General features: G+C 47.5%; 1 protein-coding gene across 2 annotated transcripts; it reads right to left on the bottom strand.

Annotated features, from left to right (window-relative positions):
- Positions 1-1,916: 1,916 nt before the first annotated feature.
- LOC310756922 (zinc finger protein RFP-like) lies at positions 1,917-14,651 on the bottom strand. Of its 2 annotated transcripts, none has more exons than XM_083601864.1 (8): positions 14,215-14,651; positions 11,351-11,786; positions 8,473-8,568; positions 6,077-6,307; positions 4,893-4,915; positions 3,753-3,868; positions 2,913-2,945; positions 1,917-2,686 (listed from the first exon to the last, which is right to left on the bottom strand). In XM_083601864.1, the coding sequence occupies exons 2-8, from the start codon at positions 11,765-11,767 to the stop codon at positions 2,169-2,171; spliced, it is 1,434 nt and encodes a 477-aa protein (XP_083457990.1). In that variant the 5' UTR covers positions 11,768-11,786; positions 14,215-14,651; the 3' UTR covers positions 1,917-2,168. The 2 variants fall into 2 exon arrangements, with proteins under 2 accessions (XP_083457990.1, XP_083457991.1); XM_083601865.1 differs by having other exon boundaries at positions 11,351-11,780.

The raw sequence follows: 14,651 nt of genomic DNA, 5'->3' as shown, positions 1-14,651 counted from the left end.
AATCGTGTGGCGGCAGCAGGAGGCCCCATTGGCTAAAGTGGTGTTTCAGGTTAAGAACGGACCTCTGGAACGAATTAAGTACTTAACCCGAGGTACCACTGTACTTGCAGAAACAAAGAAAGTCGATAGACTTGATGGCAGGATTTAAATAAACATTCAGATTATTTGTATTAGAAAATGTGTAGAAGATAGAGAAATATTAAAGTGTATTTACTTTTACTTTTATGTTTCTAGGTCTGATGTTATGTTATTAGTAACTTTTTCCGTTAAGAGGTAGCAAAGTGGGTGAAAGGAGAAACAAACCAGAAGTGGGTGTTGGGGGAAGCCGGGGGGGGGGGGAGGAATACACAGTAAATGTTAAGAATTTGAGATGTATGTAATGAATGAAAAAGAAAAAGGAATAAAAATTTTATTTTTTAAAAAAGGAAAGGTTGCCCAGAGTTGTTCACCTTTTTTGGGGGGGGGGGGGAGGATTGCCGGCAATCACTCACCTGCCTCAATGCAGCTGCCAGTCTCACGCCTCACAGATGTCAACAATCATCTGCCCGATCGCCCACCAGCAGCCACAAATCGCCCGCCCAATTGCCGCAACAGCAGCCCTTGGCGCACACACCAATCACCCGCCCAATCACCGCTGTGTATTTCCTACTTGCGGCTGCCAACAATCGCCATAGCTGTCAACTTTTCCCTTTTCTTGCAAGGAATCCTATTCGGAATAAGGGAATTTCCCTTAAAACAAAGGGAAACAGCTATGACAATCGCCCATCCCCCCTATGCACTACCCGTCTATAAGACGACCCCAAATTTTAAACAATATTTCTTAATAAAAAATCCTACGTCTTATACACGGAAAAATATGGTACGTCTTCGTACTGTGCCTGATTAAAGTACGGCATTCCCCAGTGTTGGTCACTAACCTGGATGGCTTAAAAAGACGAATGGAAAAAATTTATGGCAGTTATTGCTATCGGAGGCTACTAGCCACAGTGGCTTATCCCCTTACCTCCACAGCTCTAAAAGTGCTGCGCTGCCATACTGGAGAAATTTGTTCACCTTTTGTTTCTGAAGAAACAGCGAACTCAGAATATAGGGGAGCTTTGCTGCAAAGAGTCCTTTGTTGCCATTGACAGCCATCATTAAAGGTAAAGGGACCCCTGACCATTAGGTCCAGTCGTGGCCGACTCTGGGGTTGCGGCGCTCATCTCACTTTACTGGCTGAGGGAGCCGGCGTACAGCTTCCGGGTCATGTGTCCAGCATGACTAAGCCACTTCTGGCGAACCAGAGCAGTGCAGGGAAACGCTGTTTACCTTCCCGCCAGAGCGGTACCTGTTTATCTACTTGCACTTTGACATGCTTTCAAACTGCTAGGTTGGCAGGAGCAGGGACCGGGCAACGGGAGCTCACCCCGTCGCGGGGATTCGAACCGCCGACCTTCTGATTGGCAAGTCCTAGGCTCTGTGGTTTAACCCACAGTGCCACCCGCGTCCGACAGCCATCATTACTTGCATGCAAAAACAAGTTGCAGATGTGGCTCAGAGTTCCAACACTCACTTCTTTTTTTGCAATTTTATGTAAATACGCCAAGGATCTACCCACCAGGGAATAATAAAACCACAGAATTGTTGAGTTTGAAGAGATCCTAGGGTCCTCCAGTCCAACCCCTTGAATTGCAGGAATCTCAGCTAAAGCATCCAGGACAGACGGCCATCTGACCTCTGCTTAAAAACCTCCAAGGAAGGAGAACCCACGAGCTCCGATGCGAGACTGCTCCACTGTCAAACAGCTCGTACAGTCACAAATGTTTAGCTACAGAAAAGCAGCAACAGATGGTTCAGATCCTGGACTTTCCACAACAAATAAAGCTCAGGCCAACTTGGGAGTAACGATCCTTTATTCTTTTTATTTGTGTGTTAAGAATATATATATAAAACTTCCATGGTTCTAAAGAAACCTGCAAGGCTGCTTATTCTGTAAGATAAAATCAAACATTAAAAAGCATTTACACCGATTTCAAAGAGAGGCAGCTTCTGTTTTGTGAAAAAACAGAACCTTAGAGTGTGGAAGAATAGCCAGCCTTTTGGTCTGGAGGTTTGTTGTTAGCTTGCATTGGGAGCAGCCGGAGGGAAGGAGCAGAAAATAGATCAACAACAGAGGCTGCTCTCCTTTCTCACGGGCAGAGTTGGAGATGGGATTTTTTCCAGATCCAAAAGAAGGGGCAGAAGGTGTCGGACGAGGATTCGGCTAAGGAGAAAGTGTGGAGCAGGCTTGCCGCCTCAGCATCAAAAAAAGCCACCTGTTGAGCATCCAGATTCAGGGCCACTCGTATTCTTTGGGGCTCCCTGCTCGGATACAGGAAAGGGTAATGTGGTGGGACAACAGCCCTGTACTGACCCTCCCATCTCCCAATAGCCCAGACGCCGGCTTCCGGGGAAGGCTGTGCATCTTTCCTGACCGCCACAAGCGGTTTTGAGATGCCCAGAGCCCAGGCGCCCTCGTTCCTCACTTCGACTTCCCAGTAGCTTCTGCCAGAGCTGAAGGACTCCCGGCACTGAGCGCAGGGCCAGCGCTCAAATCGGCCAGCGCTGAGGGGAAGGGCATGCGGCCTTTCTGCCAGCGCCAAACTTCTCAGGTCCTCGGATATGATGAGCCGAGGATGAGCCGTGGCTGGGTTCAGAGACACTTTTGCTGCGGAAGAAGAGGAAGAGTTTGGATTTGATATCCCGCTTTATCACTACCCGAAGGAGTCTCAAAGCAGCTAACATTCTCCTTTCCCTTCCTCCCCCACAACAAACACTCTGTGGCTACTTCTCGATCCAGTTTCCCACCCTGGATTTAAAGTGAGTGAACAAAGAAATAGGTGGTCAGCTATTGAGAGGTACCTCAACACCACCTTTTGCTGCCTGAAATTTACCTTTACGCAGTGAATATCCAGATATCAGATTGCCTGTAGAAGAAAATGGGGGAGTGAGATCAAAGGAGTGCTTCAAATGAACAGAAAACCACCCCATGTGTAAAAACCAGTAACCGATAGACACCCCCCTTTTGTTAAGAGGGCTTTTAATCAAAGGTTGCAGGACCACCTATCGGGAATGTGGTACCAGTAGATTTTGGCAATCTGGGGAAAACCCAAATTCCTGTTAGCTCCGATTGAGCACTAAAGAGTCGTTTCCCCCCCAGGAGGGTGACGGAAGCAGCAGAACAAGGGGAGGCGTGGATAAGCCAGTCTGTATATGTTTTTCTTGTGAAATTGCTTTGGGAAGCTTTATGAGAAGCGATTCATAAAGGAAATCAAGTGAATAAATAAATAGTCAACTGAACAGAGCTTTTGGGTGCCTTCCAACGCAAAAGTCTATAGGATGGATCCTGGCTTGCCCATGAAATCCAGTCACCTTCAATTCGAGTCTGGTTAAGGTCTATGTGTGTGTTATGGCTTTATAACTCTGCCATTTCCAGGTTCCTAGCTGACAATGCAGGGCCTTCTTTCTTTCATTGAGGGGCTGACAGGAGAGAAGAATCCAAACTTCCTTAGGCATTCTCTGTGTTCCTCTGCTGCAAGGCAACAATACCCTAGGAAGCAGTTACTTTCAGATGCAGGAAGCTGGGCTTCTGGAAGAAATAAAAAATGGCCTCCTCACTGTTGCCTGAGCTCCTCTTCATCTGAGAGAATCTCCTACAAACCCTCGTTCCCACACCAATTCCACCCTTCCCCCTTGCTTGGCAGCCGATTCCCCACCCCAAACCCTTCCGATACCTTTGAATTTCTCTGTGAACTTCTGCAAAATGGCAGTGACGTCCCAAAACTCCCAAGTTTTCCATTTTAGTTTTGGAGGGAAAGCGGCTATGTTTTTAAACTTGACCTCCTTGCTCCTGGAGAAAGAGAAAAAGAGCCTATAATGATGATTTATCCCTTTATCTGGACAGATTATTAATCACAGTGGCAGGAAAAGAGAGAAATGGACAGAAAAAGGAAGGAAGGAAGGAAGGTGAACACCAATAAACCCATCTCAGAAAACTGGCACAATTTGGGTCATTTTTGTACTGTAGGTCACACTCCACCCTTCATGCCTTGCGGGCTGCTTAGTGGAGAAGAAGACACCATAATAAACAGCTGGGCTTCAAGACTATCTAAAGTTCTGTTGGGAACCTGTGTACGTGCAGCTGCTCACACAGAGTCAATTAAGGTTTGGCAGTCAGCCAGAAGGTAATCTGAAGGAGTAAGTCTGCCTGGTGATAACAGAGACATGCAGACAGCTCCCTGATTGGTCAAGCTCTCTCAAGGGAGTGATAATTAATGGCCTACTAACTGGAAAGTGTTGGTTCAGTGTTCAGAGGTTCAGAGTTCTGTGTGTCAGTGTAGGAGTTGTGAGTTGTGTCAGAGAGAGCTAGCAAAAGATCCATGTTCTGTTCCTGTAAATAGTCCACTGTATATAATAAACACCTAACTACAAGTTCCTGGTTCCTGCTTCGTCCATCCTGTCTGCAGCCAAGTCGCCAATTGCTTCTGTGGATTCTGTGTTTACTCTGCTAGGTCTGGCTAAGGTCCTGCAACTAGTCGGAAAGTTTCGAAACACCAAATAGGTTTTGCCAATAAGTTCATCCCACACCATCCCAAGAATAGTCCAACAGATCATCCACCTCTCACAGGAAGTGCCGCCCCTTTAAGGACAAGCCGATTGACCTTCAGCAAGTGAAATTAAAAGGAAGAGGAGATTCCTTCACCACCACCTTCTTCCCTGTGCAAAGCTGGGTGGTCCTTTGGAAGAGCTGAGCCAGGTACAAATACAACTGGGGAAGGAACAGGTTAAACAGCGCTGCAGCAGCAACTTCCCCTATTGTGCAAAGCCATTCAAGGTAAATCGAATGTGAAACAGAACGAACGGGACCCACTTACCTTTGCAAGGTGCCTGCAACGTCCTAGAGGGGGGAGAGGGAGAAGAGGGAACTGAGTGCCCTACCACAGGCTGCTAAGGAGACCCCCACAGAACTTGAATGCCCCCTGGGGTAAGGATGCATGGGGGTTTAAAATTTCTAGCTAAGAATCGCTGGGAAAGAAAACAAAAACTGCCAATATCCTAATGTATGCCCTTATACCAGGGGTCAGCAAACTTTTTCAGCAGGGGGCCGGTCCACTGTCCCTCAGACCTGGTGGGGGGCCGGGCTAGATTTTCAAGGGGGGAAAATGAATGAATTCCTATGCCCCACAGAAAACCCAGAGATGCATTTTCAATCAAAGCACACATTCTACTCATGTAAAAACAGCAGGCAGGCCCCACAAATAACCCAGAGATGCATTTTAAATAAAGGGACACATTCTACTCATGTAAAAACACACTGATTGCCAGACCATCTGCGAGCCCAATTAAGAAGGCGATTGGGCAGGATCCGGCTCCCGGGCCTTAGTTTGCCCACTCATGCCTTATACAAATCTGTGGTGCGACTGCATTTGGAGTCCTGTATAAAGTTCTGGTCGCCGCAGCTCAAAAAAGGATATTGTTGAGTTGGAAAAGGTTAAAGTGGGGGGGCAATCTTCTCCCCCATCCCCCCCACACGACTACTTCTTCCTCCAGCTTTATTCTGTATACAGTGGTACCTCAGGTTAAGTACTTAATTTGTTCCAGAGGTCCGTACTTAACCTGAAACTGTTCTTAAGCTGAAGCACCACTTTAGCTAATGGGGCCTCCTGCTGCTGCTGCTGCGCTGCCGGAGCCTGATTTCTGTCCTCATCCTGAAGCAAAGTTCTTAACCTGAAGCACTATTTCTGGGTTTGCGGAGTCTGTAACCTGAAGCATATGTAACCTGAGGTACCACTGTACAACACTATAATCGTGCTTCGGCTCCCGAACGCCTTGGGAGTCGAACGTTCCAGCTCCCAAACGATCGAAAACCGGAAGTGAGTGTTCCAGCTTTCAAACGTTCTTTCGGAAGCCGAACGTCAAACAGGGCTTCCGATTGGCTGCAGGAGCTTCCTGCAGCCATTCAGAAGCCGCGCTTTGGAAGTTGAACGGACTTCCGGAATGGATTCTGTTCGACTTCTGAGGTACGACTGTACAGGGAAAATGCAGCCAGCCATCTTACCTGCAGGAAGTCACTCACAGGCAGCCGAGATGTCTGCTCCATCTCTTGGATGCTGCTGCCCAGGGAGGAGAGGTCCTGGGAGAGTTTGGCCATTTGCTCGTCCCTCTTCGTCATAATCTCCTTCTTGGCCCACTCCATCTGTGCCACGATGAAGCCCAGTTGCTTTTTGATAATGTGGTACAGCTGCTTGACCCCCGCTGTCATTTTCTCCCGCTCGGATTCTATCCGTTTCTGCAGCAGGTGGAGAGAGAGGGGAGCTGGTGCAGTGTGGTGGTTAGCGAGCTCGACTAAGGGACCTGAGGGACCAGGGTTCAAATCCCACCCACCCCACCCAGCCATAATGCTCACTGGCTGCCCTTGGGCCAGCCATTGTCTCTCAGCCTAACCTACCTCACAAGGCTGTTGTAAGGATAAAATGGGGAGGAGGGGAGAAATGCAAATATGCATAGCTGTCAACTTACAGATTTGAAAATAAGGGACCAGCAGCCTCGAAAATAAGGGATCAGCAGCCAAAATAAGGGATTTCGCTATTGTAAAGAGTTACATACATTGGTAGGATTGACAGATGCTGTCAATCCGGCATGAGGTGGTTGCGGCGCTGCGGCGGCCGCTGAATATAATAATAATAATAATTATTATTATTTATTATTTGTACCCCACCCATTTGGCTGGGTTTCCCCAGCCACTCTGGGCGGCTTCCACAAATACCAAAAATACACTAATATGTCATACATTAAAAACTTCCCTGAACTTAATATGTTTTCTGAATGTCAGGTAGTTGTTTATCTCTTTGACATCTGATGGGAGGGCGTTCCACAGGGTGGGCTCCACAACCGAGAAGGCCCTCTGCCTGGTTCCCTGTAGCTTTGCTTCTCGCAGTGAGGGAACCACCAGAAGGCCCTCAGAGCTGAACCTCAGTGTCCGGGCAGAACGATGGGGGTGAAGACGCTCCTTCAGGTATACTGGGCCGAGGCCGTTTAGGGCTTTAAAGGTCAACACCAACACTTTGAATTGTGCTCAGAAACGTACTGGGAGCCAATGTAGGTCTTTATGTAGGACCGGTGTTATGTGGTCTCGGCAGCTACTCCCAGTCACCAGTCTAGCTGCCGCATTCTGGATTTGAATACTTTGAATTGTGCTCGGAAACGTATTGGCCTTCTGCGTCCCTCCCCATCCCCTCCTCTTCCTTCTCCCTCAGGCCGCCTCCTCAGCTGCCACCACCGCTGCCGCCTCCAGGCTCGCGGGCGGCATGGGTGAGAGTCTCTCTCCCTCACCCCCTCTCTCGCAGCGGGGAAGGGCCGATGGAACTCCTTGCGCCAGGATGACGGCGCCAGCACGCTCTCTCTCTCACGGCGGAGGACCCCGAGCCACTGCTTCCCTCCCGAGCCAGGCGAGCATGAAACCCGGGAAACTTAAGTGACATCCTCAATAAGGGACAGCAGCGGGACACGGCGCTGGGATAAGGGAGTTTCCCGCTAAATAAGGGACGATTCACAGCAATGGCAAATATGCCACCCTGAGTTTCCTTGGAGGAAACCTGGGGTATGAAGGTAATAATAAAAATATAAAGCAAAATCAGACATCTACAGTCATACCTCATGTTACGTTTGCTTCATGATATGTTTTTTCAGGTTGCGTCCTGCGGCGACCCAGAAGTACCGGAAAGGGTTACTTCTGGGTTTCACCACTCGCGCATGCGCAGAAGCGCTAAATCACACTTTGCGCATGCACACAAGCACCAAATCACCTGCGCAGATACAGCGCTTCAGGTTGCAGGCTTTTCATGTTGCAAAAGGGCCTCCAGAATGGATCCTGTTCGCAACCAGAGGTACCACTGTATTTACTTTAATTACAACATTTTCCATCCTGTCTTGAGAGCCAGTGTGGTGTAGTGGTTAAGAGCGGTAGTCACCTAATCTGGGGAACCGGGTTTGTGTCTCCGCTCCTGCACATGCAGCTGCTGGGTGACCTTGGGCCAGTCACACTTCTTTGAAGTCTCTCAGCCCCACTCACCTCACAGAGTGTTTGTTGTGGGGGAGGAAGGGAAAGGAGATTGTTAGCCGCTTTGAGACTCCTGAAGGGGAGTGAAAGGCGGGATATCAAATCCAAACTCTTCTTCTTCTTCTTCTTCCAAGAGATCAGGGTGGCATGCATTGTTGGTCCTCCCTCCTGCCCCCTCACCCCCCCAAAAAATCCATTGTGGTGCATGAGCCACTTTTAGGGAACCACAACATTCAGCTATGCTCCCAAGGCACAATAGCTTTCTAGGGCATTCTAGGAAATCAGAGCATCCCCAAGGGGCTTTCTGAGAGCTCAGGACACACTAGGCAACTCTTGGTGGCACGCGGTGCTCAAAATAATAGCTCCACAAGCTCCCAGTGAAGAGAGACACGTACAAGCAGGTCTTGGCTTTCCTTTTCTGTATTCAATATATGCACCAGTATCTCTTCTCTCTGCTTCCTCATCACTTCCAGCAAGCTGCAGACGTGATCCTGGAGAGGAGGGCGAGAAATCGCGTTAGAGCAGGTTTGAAAAAAAGTCACTATTGTTCCATAATGAATTGGGGGGGGGGGCGGAGTTTAAAAGTACTTTTCCAAAAACAAACAGAGTCCTTTGGGTTGGGGGTAATTCAGATGGAAATTCCCAGGTGTCAAAAAAGGTTATTTATGTATGCCACTACTGCAGCCCGTGTTTCGTTAACTGAAAAATGGAAATCGAGCGAAGTCCCAACTAAAGAAGAATGACAACTTAAGCTGATGGATTATGTGCAACTTGCAGACCTAACATATAGAATAAGAGAACAAGAAGAGCATACGTTTAAAGAAGATTGGGAAATGTTTACTGAATATATGGAGGAAAATTGTGTTTATTTGAAAACGTGGGCAGCTTTAAGATAAATTCAACAGTGTAAATAAGTTTTGATGGATGTAATAATGGAATACTGAATGATTTGGTTTATATAAAATATGCAGGGATTTATGTTTTGTAAAATGAACCATGGAAAGAGAAGGGAAATCATTGATATTTTAAGGTTGTTTAAATAAATATTCTAAAATGTAAAACAGAAATTTAATAAAAATGATGGGGGGGGGGAGAAAAGAAAAAGTCACTATTGTTTCAATGGAAGCTCCATTCACTCTGCTTCTTGCTTCCCAATTCCCTCTGGGGCTTTACTTCAGGAGTGGCTAATTCTCAGCCCTATAAACGTTGCTCAGGTACAGCTTGAATCCTCCCTGACCACTAGGCGTGATGGTAGGGGCTGTTGGGAGTTGTAGTTCAGTAACACCTGGAGGGAGCCCCAATTTCCTCACCCCTGAATCTATTTTACTCAATGCACCAACTTGGCTGAGTGTCAGGTCTAATGAGCCCAGCAGCTCATTCCTGGTGGGTCTTGCCCCATTGATCAGTTGCCGAGACTGAAAGTGCCCACCTCCCACAGCTGTCTAAGTCCCCTCCTCTACAGGGCTTTCCCCAAGCAATCAGAGACTGTGCCTGCCTGCAGCCTTCCACTGCTATGCTCATTTCAGCCCTCTTCTGGTTCTGGGAGATAAGGGGTGAGGGGAGCTTGTCGCAGCAGGAGGGGAGATACTCATGACTTTTCAGCACCCTGCCTCATCTCTGCCTTCTGTCCCCCTCCACTCCTGCCTCTGATTCTGGACTTCTCTCTGCCACAGACTCTCCCTGCCCACTAAGCCCTGTTTCCTCTCCAGCTTCCAACACCTCCTCATTCCAGTCTGCTCCCTGTGACCATTCATGGTTGTCACATCGCCACTCCCAGGCTCTGATCCTTCTTCCCTTAGGGCAGGGGTGGCCAACTCACAAGAGACTGCGATCTACTCACAGAGTTAAAACCTGGCAGTGATCTACCCCCTTTTTTGGGGTTCAGGTCAAAGTTGTTGAGCTTTCTTTAGGGAGAAGGAAGGCCCGTTTTTTAGGGGTGCGGGGCTAATGTTGAGCTTTTTTTAGGGGAGCCAAAGTTGATGAGCTTCTTTGGGGGGAGCCAGCGATCTACCGGTAGATCACGATCTACCTGTTGGACGTGCCTACTTTAGGGGTTCCCCAGCCAGATTCCCCCTACAATTTATCTGCATCGAGCCAGTCTGTGACAGCCAGTCACCATTTAGTGTCCCTGTACATACTCAGGACTGTTTGGAACCGGGGCAATGGCAAACCTCTGCATTGCTACTCTCCAAAGAGCGTTCCAATTTTACTGTCTGTCCACAAACACAAAGCGTGCCCTGTTCACTGCTCCCTGAAGCAGACGTCCCCGTTTCTACAAATCAGTGCCCTGACAAAATCCATTTGTTAGTATGAAGTTAAAAAGTGTCGCCGCCCCGAATTGCACAAGATATAGGACATAATATACAATTTGAGGACTGGGAAAAATTGTGGGAGATCTGAAATTTACAGAACATTCTCTTTTGAAAGAAAATTATATGAAAATGATGTACAGATGGTGTATCAAACCAGTACAAATAGCAAAAATGTACAAAACCAGGTCAAACATATGTTGGAAATGTAAAGAAAAAGAAGGTACTTTTTATCAAATGTGGTGGGAATGTAGAGAAGTCAAAAAAAAAAAAAAGGGAAATGATATATAATGAATAGAAAAAAACGTTTAAAATTACATTTTTTAAAAAAACCCAGAAGCATTTTTGTTAGGGATTGTAGGACAAGACCTGCCAAGAAAAATAAAGAACTTATTTATGTATGGTACAACAGCGGCAAGAGTCTTGTTAGCACAAGAATGGAAGAATGAGGAAATCCCAACGAAAGAGCAGTGGCAAGAAAAATTGATGAGCTGTGCGGAATTGGCCAAATTGACATACAAATTGCGTGACAAGGACAATTGTGACTTCAAGGAAGAATGGGAACTCTTTACAAATTACCTAAAAAGACAACAAAATGACCTGGACTCCTTGGCAGGTTTTTGAATAAACATCCACAAATTTATTAGTTGAACACAGGACAGATAAGGCAAGGATATGTACAGTTTTATAACATGCAGAGAACAATACGTGCAAAGAAACCAGAGAGGGGAACTGAGGGAAGGAGTGGGTGGGGGGGGGGGAGAAGGGGAAAAAATAATGTAATTGATTATTTGGACTGATAATTTGTTACGCTGAAATTGTTTAATAAAAATATTTTTAAAAAAAGAAAAAAAGAAAAGTGTCCCTGGATTCATGCTGAAATTGTTTAATAAAAATATTTTATTTTATTTTTTAAAAAAGTGTCCCCGGATTCATTGAAAAAAATCTGGTAACCTTAACCTACCCTGTACTCTTGGGCCGCCTCCTCCTTGGGAACCACTTCATGTCCTTTGTGCTCCTTGGACCAGTCACACACCACACAGATGGGGACTTGGTCATCCTTGCAGAAGAGTTTCAGGGGCTCCCCGTGTCTCCCGCAAAACCGCCTCCCTTCAGCCTCCTCCTTCTCCTGATCTCTCAGCTGCTTGGCTATCTCGGCAAAGTTGCCCAGCTGCTTGTTCGGCTTGGACTTTGTTGCCCGGATGGCCCTTTTACACAGAGGGCAGAGGGCGTTGGCAGAAGATTCCCCCCGACACTGGGCAATGCAGGTGGAGCAGAAGCTGTGCTCGCACTCTAAAGTAACAGGATCGGTGAAGAAGTCGAGGCAAATGCAGCAAGTCACCTCCTCCTGAAGCCTCTTCCTGAGGTTCTCAGCAGCCATGGTGGTTCTCTTCCTGGAACTGCAGGAAAAGAGGGGAATAGTGTCAGGAGCTCAGTCTACACTCAAGTAGGACCCTGGTAGAGACACATGCCCAACTGGCATGTTCTCTCCCTCCTGGTCGATCGTTCGAGAGCTTCAAAAGCTTTCTTCAGCCCGAACATCACAGCAACCGATGCCAACAGACACTGGCACACTTAGGGATCCGCAGAGTCTTTGCAGCTTGTGTGACAGACCTCAGCAACTCAGCATTTAGGCTAATCTACTTTATTTACAGGACGTGGGTGGCACTGTGGGTTAAAGCACAGAGCCTAGGACTTGCCGATCAGAAGGTCGGCGGTTTGAATCCGGGCGACGGGGTGAGCTCCCGTTGCTCGGTCCCTGCTCCTGCCAATCTAGCAGTTCAAAAGCACGTCAAAGTGCAAGTAGATAAATAGGTACCGCTCCGGCGGGAAGGTAAACGGCGTTTCTGTGCGCTGCTCTGGTTCACCAGAAGCGGCTTAGTCGTGGTGGCCACATGACCCACATGAAGCTGTACGCCGGCTCCCTCGGTCAATAAAGCGAGATGAGCGCCGCAACCCCAGAGTCAGCCACGACTGGACCTAATGGTCAGGGGTCCCTTTACCTTTTTGCCTTACTTTATTTACATATAAACTGCAACATGGCTCCCTCTCTCTCTAGCATCAGACAGCAAAAAGGACAAAGGACAAATAGTCCCACTTCATGGAACACAGTAACACAAACATCCTGTCTCCATTACTTCCCACTCTGTGGAATGAAAACATACACCATCATGTGATCGACAACAATCCCATGACTGCAATCATGGGCCAGGAATTCTAACAAAAAGTACCTGTGCCCTTTCTTATACCTCACTAATATATAAACCCCGCTCAAATATATAAACCAAGACTTGAAAACCTCACTTTATAGCAAAGCTATACGCAACAGAGCACCTCTTTACCAGAGTAATTAAATTTCACACGATATAATCTCACCTTTCATGTACCTCCACACTAAAGAAACTTGCACCTAGACAACTAGTCCATCAATTGATTGACAGCTTCAGCAAATCACAGTCCACACAGAGATGAACTCCTCTTCTGGCCTCTAACACTCTTCACATGTTCTCAACAACCACTCACTCAGCCTGAGGGTGAGCGGGTGAGAAAATGAGGAATTTTTGGAGGAGGAGGAAGGAAAGGGTATTTCAAGAAAACGAAATGTTTTTCCGGACATCCATTTACATCAAGCATAGCCAACACAGTGCCCACCTGCCCCATCAATCCCAGGTAGCATGGCCAATTGACAGGGATTGTGGGAGTTGTAACTCCATCCTCAATTTAGACAAATAAATAGATCAAAGCAGGGCTTTGTAGGGAGTGTCATTTTAAGGGGTGAAACTTAATTTTTGCAACTTTCTTCAGCGAGGGGGTCTTAAAACACACACACACACACACACACACACATATGGTGGTACCTCAGGTTAAGTACTTAATTCGTCTGTTCTTAACCTGAAGTGAATGTAACCTGAAGCGTATGTAACCCAAGGTACCACTGTGTGTGTGTGTGTGTGTACCTTGGGTTACATACGCTTCAGGTTACATACGCTTCAGGTTACAGACTCCGCTAACCCAGAAATAAACCCAGAAGAACCCAAAGTTCTTTGGGTTAAGAACTTTACCTCAGGATGAGAACAGAAATCGCGCGGTGGCAGCTGGAGGCCCCATTAGCTAAAGTGGTGCTTCAGGTTAAGAACAGTTTCAGGTTAAGAACGGACCTCCAGAACGAATTAAGTACTTAACCCGAGGTACCACTGTATATTTAAAACTGGAACACACTAAAGCAGGTACTTTTAAAAAAGGGATTGAGCCAGTGTCCATCAATATCTCAGAGACTCTCCCAGACCTCAGAAGAGTGTGTGGTCAATACAAACTGTGATCCTAAACTCCCAGTAGCCTGAACACCAAGTGTCTAGGTAGGTGGAGATTCTGTAACCCTGAGGCTGGCAGACATACACACATCAGCTGTCACATGAAGGGACTTTCCTTAGGAATAAAAGGTTGGGGGGGGGGGAGAGAAAACAGGCAGAAGGTAAAAACAGAATACAAAATAAACCCACTGTGGCTCTGCAACTGAACTAAACATAGCCTATTGACTGTTCAGGTTTATTCACAAAGGGTCGGTAAAAGCTGGGCAGCTTCATAGAAGATTCAGGATTCCGGTATACTAGACAGGAAACTGGATCCTCTGACGTTGAGGGGGGGGGCAACGAGGCTGCAAAGGCTCTTTCCTCGCAAGCCTCCCCTGCTCCCCTTATTCAGCTAGGAGGAAGATAATAAGAAGTGGAGCTAGTTTCCCTAAGATGCCAGCACAGCAATTTCCCTAAGATGCCAGCTCAAAACAGCCCCCAGCTTTTTTACCCAGCAAGATAGGAAAAGAGGAGTTACCTGCCAAAACGCTGCGTGCTGCCAATTCCGGTACTTATTAGGGTGGGGAAGAGAGAGCAGAGAACGGCCAGCGTCCAGAGATGGCGAAACTGTGGATGCGGAGGAAGCACCCGCGCGAAAGGGAAAGCAGAGAAGTTCTAAAGCTGCTCCAGGCGACCGATAAATAGTGGCGGCCGAAGCCACGCCTTTCCCTGCGCGCGGGGGGGGGTTTGGGGGCGTGGGCGTGGCGTGTTTGGGGCAAGAATCAATGAATGAACCGAGCGCGCATGAATGAGAAGGCGCGCCGAGTGCCCACGAATCAACGCAGGTGGAGCAGCGAAAGTTGCTTGCGCGTGGGGGTGAGGGGGTGTGAAAGGTGAAAATCTGGCTTTGCAGGCAAGTCCCGAGTCTGCTCTCGCTTGGGTGCCATTTCTTTTCTTGCAATGGGCCTTTTCCCA

The sequence above is a fragment of the Podarcis filfolensis genome, assembly GCF_964270895.1.
Source record: "Podarcis filfolensis genome assembly, chromosome: 2".
NCBI classification, from domain to species: Eukaryota; Metazoa; Chordata; class Lepidosauria; order Squamata; family Lacertidae; genus Podarcis; species Podarcis filfolensis.
This window is presented reverse-complemented; position numbering and strand designations above follow the sequence as displayed.